Source organism: Chenopodium quinoa, unplaced genomic scaffold (assembly GCF_001683475.1).
Source record: "Chenopodium quinoa cultivar QQ74 unplaced genomic scaffold, ASM168347v1, whole genome shotgun sequence".
Lineage (NCBI taxonomy): Eukaryota > Viridiplantae > Streptophyta > Magnoliopsida > Caryophyllales > Amaranthaceae > Chenopodium > Chenopodium quinoa.
The window spans coordinates 263538-272894 of record NW_018744394.1 but is presented as its reverse complement, the minus strand read 5'-3'; the positions used below and the strand labels follow the sequence as shown (position 1 = coordinate 272894).

The window sequence follows — 9357 nt, the reverse complement described above, 5'->3', positions numbered from 1 at the left end:
AAATCAACACGTTATTCATTTAGTATCTCATTCAAGTTTGTTCATAATGTTGAGAGGCCTCTTGAGTTTTTTCCATTTTATTACTCTGTATATTTTGGGAAACCCTTTAAAGGGTGTTTGGTTCACATAATTAAGGTATGAGGTATGAGTTTAGAATGATTTAAACCCATACTTTATATTTGTTTTATGATTTTATGAGTTTCAAACCTATACCTCAAACCCCCAAGGTATGTTTGGCTCATTCCCATACATTTTAAGCATTAAATAAAATAAAAACATTGCATTTTATAATTATATCAAACATATGGTATTAAGAATCAAGTTCCAAACCTATACCACTATGGTATCATTCATGATTCCAACCCCATACCAGTTTGCAAACCGAACGCCCCCTTAATATTTTATTTTTCTAAATTCGTTTCTGTTTACCAAACTACCAGTGTATTTGTTTTCAAAAAAATTTCAAGCACACGAGGCAAGCTATGACCATTCAGTTTATTTGTTGATGATAGTGATTTTACTAGTACTTGTATTGTCAAGTCTCCTAATATAGTTAGACAAGTTGACGCTGATGTCCAATCCAGTTGTGAACTCTGGCCGACAACGCTAGGTAACTACAATTGTCACAGATCTATGATAAAGCAATTCAGTGAATAAGGTACAATTAAAAACCTGTTCTTCAACGTGTTGTGTAACATGCAGTTCCCTGAAATTTTGCTATGTTATATTTACCTGATTCTAAATTGTGCAATGGCAAGTAAATACAATAAAAATATAATTTATACAATGACATCATGAAAGTGCAACTTCTGAAGCAACATTGTTGCAAATTTTGAAAGACCTTTTTCTGATCCTCAAATTCATAAAGTTATAAACACGGCACTCTCAACAATAAAGTGAGACATCAGTGCAGGATCACGGTCCGTTTTGGAACACATATGACCATGTAGTTGCTCCATTAACCACTGTACTCTGCATCAACTAAGGCATAACAGGGTGACAGTCTCAATAAAGGCCCCATTAACAGTCATGGAAACAGCATTTGATTAGTGCAGTGGAATGAAGCAACCAACTTCTGTTGCTGGGAAAATCATACACCAGCATTTGCTATGGACTCTATCAAAAGCTGGTATCCTTCAGGGACAGCTGTCTGTGAGTGTACACACTGGGTTAGCGCTGGAATATCGGCATTTATATCCAGAAACCTAGCCAAGGTGAGCAGCAAATGGAAATCAGATATTCTCTTCACAAACGGAAGAGATTTAGTTCGCTCAAGGTGAGTCTTCACAGCCTTTGTTGTGACCGGAAAGTTCCTGTTCTCTATTGGGAATGTTGATGAAAGGGGGCCCTGGATACCACCATAAGCAGACATCAATACTCAAATTTCATTTCAACATGTCATTTCAACTCTCACTCTTAAACACGCAATTTGAAAGAGCAGCCATTCAATATAGTCATTCTTGATTGGACATATATCATTTGTCATCAATTTGGACAAACATTACAAGTTCTACTTCATGCGTATAATCCTCTAGGTCCTGAAGGTGTAATGTATCGCTTTCAACCAGTCTAGTCAATAATTTCAGAAACTTTGACAGGCTAGTAAAACAAAGAGCCAATAACCTACGCAAAGATTCTATGACATGTACCAAAAGTGAACTAACAACTTTCTAGTGATGGACATCTAGACTATAACTATTCAAAATTCCATCCAGAGTTAGAGTTCACTAAGCAAGCCGCCATGATATGAGGGGGGTGGAGGAAACCAGTATATCATCTTACCAGTTTAGATATAATGAATACAAGTATCAGATACAAGTTTGGTACAAAGTGTACGACACGTTCCTTTAAAATAATTAGTGCATTGGAAACAACATTCATAGATTTTAAAATAAATTTATATCTATAGTAATATTTAATAGAAAAAAGTTAGCAAGAAATAATGACATGCATATCCTTCGTGTTTTTTTTTTTTTTTCGAGGGAAACATGCATATCCTTCGTGTTTCATTCCCCTAAGTTCCCTTTTTTATGACATAACAAAAATAACAACCCCTAATCATATTCACCCTCTTTCCTTCAATCAATAAAATGTTTTTTTTAGCCACTTCCTCTTTTCCTTCGCAAGTAGATGAATAAGTTTATCAAATTCATTTACAAATTCAAGATGCAACAATTCATTTTCTCATTAAACATTTCAATAAAAAAAAAAAAAGAAAAGAAGAAGATAAATATGATATGAAAGAATATGATGCTAGTTGGCTGATTGCACAAGTATTTTAATATTCAAATATGCCAAGGAACCAAAAATAGCTTCTCCCGTCAAAAAATAATAATAAAAAAAAAAAAAAAAAGCTTCAGATCGAATATGTCTAACAAGTAACAACAATTGTTCTTTGGTAAAAAGTGCTTTTTTTTAGGAGTAGTAATTGTGTATTCAACACTCCAGGTCACTGAATATGTTTTTTATTTTTTCTACTATTGATCTTGCACCATAAATATTATAGTAACTTTTTGCCTTTCTGGTTGTAAAAGATACAAAAATTCGAAATTGTGAGTTGATAAGATGCAAAAAGTGTTGAGGGAGTTATATAAGGAAAAGTTGACAGTTGTATTATACCCCAGGAGGTTAGCATAAGATATACCTCTTTGTTCCTTAAAATATACAAGTAGAAGATAAACTAAGAGGAAAATGGAGTAGGTTTCCCACTTAAATATACCTCTCCTCTATTATCGATGGAGAAGCTGGCAAGATGATTTAATTGTATGCAAGTGCAAATTGCCAAATTCAATCCATATTACATGTAGGGGTATCAACACTAGTACTCTGGCTCTCAACCTATGTTACCCGGACTCTTCATTTCACCTCAAATACCAATGATGTCGTGTCTGTGTAACATGGTTTTCATGAATGATATAAACACACATCTCAATAATGCAGAACATTTTGCCAACAACCAGCTAAGAGGTCTTTTCAAATCGATTGTTAATAAAAGAGAAGGGGATGAATTTGGTAGAGAGAATTTACATTGACCACATTACCCTCATCATTATGTAAAATTTTTTATGAAAACATTAAATTATGCAACTGCTGTGAGGTAACATAATGAAATATAACCTCAGACAATTTGATAAAAAAAAACTGAACTTGGCAATAAACTTAAGTTCCTCACTTATTACTCTTTTAAAGGTAAAAAATAAATTTTTTTAACCTAAAAAAAAAAAGGCAAGGCTTTTACCTTTCTACTTCCCCCACCCCTGAAAATCCCCCAACAAATCTTTAAAATAAGAAAGTTCCACACTTCAACACAACCCCACCCTCCACCTACACTTCATCACATAGCAGACTCCATAATAGTCATTTGACAACTTTGTGATAGGTTGATTTAGCATTAGCTGAGATCAAAGGTTAGGTAGGTTACAGTGAGCAGATATAGTCTTTTCTTCTCCACAAAGGTGAATTTTGCAAGGGTATTGTATGGAAACACAATAGGAATTTCTAGTTTGAATTATGTGTTTGTGACAGGTAACGTGAGGTAACGTGAAGAGTCTACATAGCGCAATTACACACAATTACACAGGTTAGTTGTCAATAATTTTTTGGGGCTTCTGGTTCTATTGAATTGAAAGGAAAGGGAAAAGAAATACAAAAGCAAACAAAAAAAAAAAGGCGGACAATACAAATGTTTCGTTATCTATGAAAGGAAACCTTTGACGTTCTTTCTTCTTCAAAATTCCAAACAACACTCTTAACATTCATAACTCCTACACCTTCACCTTCTTGACGTGCACCAACACATTGTCTGTCACACCAAAAAAATTTACATCGAAAATAATGCACAAAAATTTGTAAGAAGTTTTGTAGACTGGAAAATGTAGCTATGATGGTGGAAGGCAGTGGTCTTGATCAAATTTGTCAGTCATACATCACCATTACTTCTTTCTCTTTCCTACCTCATATTTTGGGTAGAGGATTAAAGCAGAGCTTTTGGAACGACCTTGCAAACTAGAGGGAAAACCAAATGGAAAATAATGTAACAAATAAATAGTAAGGAACTGGTGGGTGATGATCGCCCTTCAATTTTTTGAAACCCCTTAACCATACAACCCCTTTATTAGAGTTATCAAAGTTTAAGAAATCCTTTGAGGTGATGTGATTCATTTGATTGAAATGGTATTTTTAACTTAAAAGCAATCATAAAATTTGAATTTCTTAAGTGAGAGTTATACATGTAATTTCTTTGGTAACAGGGGATTTTGGACAGAGAAAAGATACCATCTTTAGGCTGTTTGATGGGCTTTTTTTTCACATGTTTCCTTTAGACTGGTGGATGGATTTTTATTTTCACATGTTTAATAATAAAATGAAGAGGAAGTTCTAAAATTGTGAATACTAGTTAATGTATATGAAAATTCTATGTTTACCATGGCCCACTGCCCATGATTGTTCTAAACCAACGTTACATGGGACGGGATTCGATTCGAAACGTGGTACGGAAACGAATACGCGGAACGCTACCCGTGGTGAATCCGGTACAATTGGGTACGAAATAAGTAAATTAATAAATAAATTATATAGGTGATTTTTATTGATAGATTTTTATATCTAGGTGAGTGGATTGCTAAAAAAAAGTAAATAAAATAAAAAGCCCAAGTTGTTTATTTAAAAAAAGCCCAAGTTGTTGATAGACAAATATAGGTTTAAGGCCTTTCTTTTTACCAATTAAAACAAAACCCTAGCCGCCACCCTCAGTGTGCACATATAAAAAATTAAAAAAAAAAAAATGTTACTGCTAGGTAAATCAGGAGAGAGGAGGGAGAAAAAAGTCAAAAACTTTATGAATTAAATAAGTAAATACACGTGAAAGAAGCAAGAGAGAGAAAACTGCATTGAAAATGTCGGGAAACAAGCCATTAAAGGTTGCAGAAGAAGAACAACCGTGTTTGCTCAGCCACAACTAGGAGTCGCCACCTTCAGTGTTCTGGTTCGCGATCACCAGCGACCCAGGTCGCGTTTGTTCCGCGTTCCGGTTCGCACGAATCAGATCGCGATTCGTGGCTCCGTACCGCGAACCTTGTAACGTTGTTTTAAACACAGCATTTTGTGCCCCATTACTTTACTTTTCATGTCCGAACCTATGTTACTACCCTTACAAATTATCATCATAAGTGCTTCTTAAAGCATCCACTTCTTGTAGTTTTCTGAAGGGTTTACATTAATTCATCCTAATTATTACTTCTACTAAACTAATTTCCTATTGGAGTTTAATTATTCCCTGCAAAGTCTTATAGATACATATGCTTTTTAATTTTTATTGACACCTTTATGAGTTGATTTTCCCATATTCCATTTTTCAGAATTCAATTTTACATTAGCTCATTTTCCCTGTATTTTTCTTCTATTTTCTCATGCATCATAAATATTTCAAAGATATGGAATTTTAACAAAGAAGCTCATAAACGGAAACCTGCGAGTAAAATCTGGGGCATGTATCTTATTATCTTTATGGTGTTCCCTCTTATGGTCAATCATAGTGCACAAAATATTAAATGCTCTTTCCCATTATTAAACTAATACTTTTTCTTTCCTTTTTTTCAATTATGATTTTCAGTTCATTCCAATGTATTTGCATTTGTGCATAGCTTTTACATCTGTAGGTTTTTAGAAGTATTTAATATTTCATATTTAAGTGTTCTAATTTTATCTCAAGATTCTAAACTTTTCCACCATCACAAGTACATAAAGTTACTTAATTTATAATTGAAGTTTCTTTTCGTAGATATAGTATTTTTTTATTGCCTTCTTACTAAATATAGAGGAAATTTTAAAGTGCAGCTATTGTACAATTTAGAATTTCAGATGATATATTTAGTAGTTTGCTTTTGTCATTGACCTCCATATGCCTAAGTTCCTTAAAATTTCTAAGATAAATAGATTTCTCTTGAAATTTTCTAAACTATTGCACCAATATTATTACAACACTTGAACACTTACAATAAGGATATTCATTATATTCACAAGCTTCTGTAATTACCATATGTAGTTTTAGATACCATAAACATTCACTAATATGTGATACATTAACCTTATACATCACATAGTTCCAAATGGTTAGATATGATTTTTTGCATATAAAAATGAACACACATAACCATTCACACTAAAAAGAAAAGAAAATACAGGAAGATAATAACTTCATCATAGCAAGTAAACAACCAAAGAATTATGTACCGGTAAAAGAGAAGTTAAAACAGGATTGAGTTAGAGGCAAACCTGATGATCGAAAATCGAGACGACAACCAAGAAGAAATCATTATCCACCTCCCTAACATCCTTCCCACCAACAACAACATCCTTCTTCATCCGGGATACCTTAGCGTCAACCTCTTCCCCCTCCTTGCCACGCTCGAAATCAAACCAATCTTCCTTAAAAAGGCGAACACACATATCACTCATCTGAAAGGCCTCAAAATGCACATCAGCCACACCATCATCATTAACCTTGAGCTTCACTAAAGCTGTCACCCACTCCTTCAACCCACTCTCAGCGTGCAACTCCACAGCCTGAGCAACCTCCAAATACGACATTGTATAATCCTTCTTGTCCTGCCCAATAGCCTGAGTAAATATAAATCCAACCTTTCTCATCCCCAAACCCGTGGCAATTGCATCGACGAGCTTCTCTTCCTCGCTATCCCTCATCAGCAGCAATTTTTCCTCCTCCCCCATCTGCGGCGGCTCATAAATAAAATCCACCTCCACCTTCCCATCCTCCGAAACGGTCCCATACATAAACCCGCCTCGCTTCACCGCAAACGCTAGGGTTTCATTCACATAACTCTGGAATGCATTAGCAGCATCTCTATCAAACGACACAAGCTGTGAATGGGGCGCTTCCTGCCGTGTTACCCTCATCTGTTTCGCAATCAAATCATCCATTGTCATCTTCTTCCCGAACGACCCTGCTGGAGTTATACTCGGACGACGAGCAGCAGAAACAATCTCACGCTCCCCATCATACGATAAATAGATAAGGGATCCATGCCCGATACCGAGAGATGACAATTGAATATCAGGATTCGCCATATCCGAAAACCGCGATCGATCGGCGGGGGTTTTGGCCAACAGCAGATTCTGTTGGAGCGATATTGTTTGATTTGAGAGTGGTACATGAAGCTGTAATTCAATTAGGGTTTTGAGTTCGGCGATTGTAATGTTAGGGTTGTCGATTGTAAGCCTCTCGACACCGTCACGGCTGCGAACTCTGATCATCACCATATTTCCGGCAAATTCACAGAGTGATTGATTGGATTGGATTAGTGGTTGTGAAATTCGACTGAATTAGTAATTAATTTATTGAATGCTTCTTTACACTTGCTTTCTCTCTCCGCAAAGTTTGTGTTACTGAGGTTAAGAATAAACGAAAGACATGAGATTGTCTACACCAACATTATATAGGTGTTTGGGTTATCCGATGTAGTACCAACCAAGACAGGTGGAGTAGTTACTTTTGATGAAACTAATACTACGTATAAGTTGAATTACTTTTGGGTTGGATAACCCATTAAACGAGTTTGGGGGAGGGATCGAGTCAATCGAATCTATCTACAACTGTAACATATTTACTACTTCTTCCGTCCATTGATACAAAGTCTCTTCTTAGCTTTAATTATTCAAATAATATAAAGAAAAAGTATTTTAATTTAGAGATGGAAGGAGTACTAGTTTATACGTAGTACTAATTTTATACGTAGTACTAATTTATACCAATCAATTCCGAATGGTTTATTGAATTTTAAGATAAATTTTTAATTTATATGTCAAATTTTAAAATGTATCTTGATACAAAATTAGTTAGGAATTGAAGTGTTGTTGTGATGATTTGTTATCTAGTAGGAATTGGTGGAAATGTTCGATTTAATACATCAAAAATTAAAAAAAAATAGCAAAAAATAAATAAAATGTTCAACGCTCGTCGAACCCAAAACTTTGGGCAAGGGTTAAACATTTCGTGACTCGTAACTTGAAATGACCCAATTCGTGATGACTCATGACCCAACCCTAATTCACAGAGCTACATAGTAATAAAATTCTATTAGATTGTGAAGTATATTATTTTAACCGGTATATATTATAAATGGATGTTTTACGCTTTATACTACTTCCTTCACTGCAAATATATATATATATATATATATATATATATATATATATATATATATATATATATATATATATATATATATATATATATATATATATATATATATATATATATATATATATATTATGATATAAAATAAGTTTATATGATAATTTTTGTGAATTATAATCTAATAATTTTTTTGAATAAAATTATAATTCAATTTGTACATCTGAAATATTGGTATTTTATCGAAAATAAAACTCTAAACTAACAATTTTATCCTAACATTCTATCCAAATAGAAATCTAAAGTAACTTTTTTTTTATCTTATGAAATCTATTTAAATTTATCCAATGTGGCGCAACACTTGGCGAAAAGTTGGAACGCCAAGTGTCGCTGCCTCGTGACCTGGATAAAAGTTTAGCTTTATATATTAGTTACTGGTTTTGAGCCCGTGCGATGCTCGGATTATTTATTGAATTTTAAGATGAATTTTTAATCTATATGCCAAATTTTAAATTATATCATTGATGAAAAATTAGTTAGGAATTGATGTGCTTTTGTGATAATTTGCTATCTAGTAGGCATGTAATGACTAATAATAATGTTAGTGAAAATGTTGGGTTTATATTAATACATTAAAATATTAAAAATTAGCAAAAACTAAATTAAATAAAATAAATGTTCAAAGCCCGTTGGGTTGACCCAAACCCAAAACTTTGGGCAAAGTTGAACATTTCTTAACTCGTAACCTGAAGTGACTCAATTAGAGATGACTCATGACCCGACACTAATTGACAGGTCTACATAGTAATAAATTCAATTATATTGTGAAGTATATATATTATTTTAACTGATTGGTATATATTATAAATGGATGTTTTATGATTTAAACTACTTTCTTCGCTAAAAAAATATTATGATATATAAAATAAATTCATATGATAATTTTTGAGAATTATAATCTAATAATTTTTTTGAATAAAATTATAATTTAATTTGTACATAAATATGAAATGTTGGTATTTTATCGAAAATAAAACTCTAAACTAATAATTTTATCCTAAAATTTTATCCAAATAAAATTATAAACCAACTTTTTTACCTATGAAGTCTCTTTAAATCTAGCCAACGTGGCGTGACACTTGGCGAAAAGTTAGAACACCAAGTGTCGCTGCCTCGTGACTTGGCTAAAAAGTTTAGCTTTATAT

General features: G+C 33.3%; 1 protein-coding gene across 1 annotated transcript; it reads right to left on the bottom strand.

The window, feature by feature from the left end:
* Nucleotides 1–637: 637 nt before the first annotated feature.
* LOC110696869 (NPL4-like protein 2) lies at nucleotides 638–7434 on the bottom strand. The gene is made up of 2 exons (XM_021874204.1): nucleotides 6274–7434; nucleotides 638–1348 (listed from the first exon to the last, which is right to left on the bottom strand). Exons 1-2 carry the CDS (start codon nucleotides 7276–7278, stop codon nucleotides 1091–1093), a joined length of 1263 nt encoding a protein of 420 aa, XP_021729896.1. The 5' UTR covers nucleotides 7279–7434; the 3' UTR covers nucleotides 638–1090.
* Between the last annotated feature and the right edge of the window lie 1923 nt (nucleotides 7435–9357).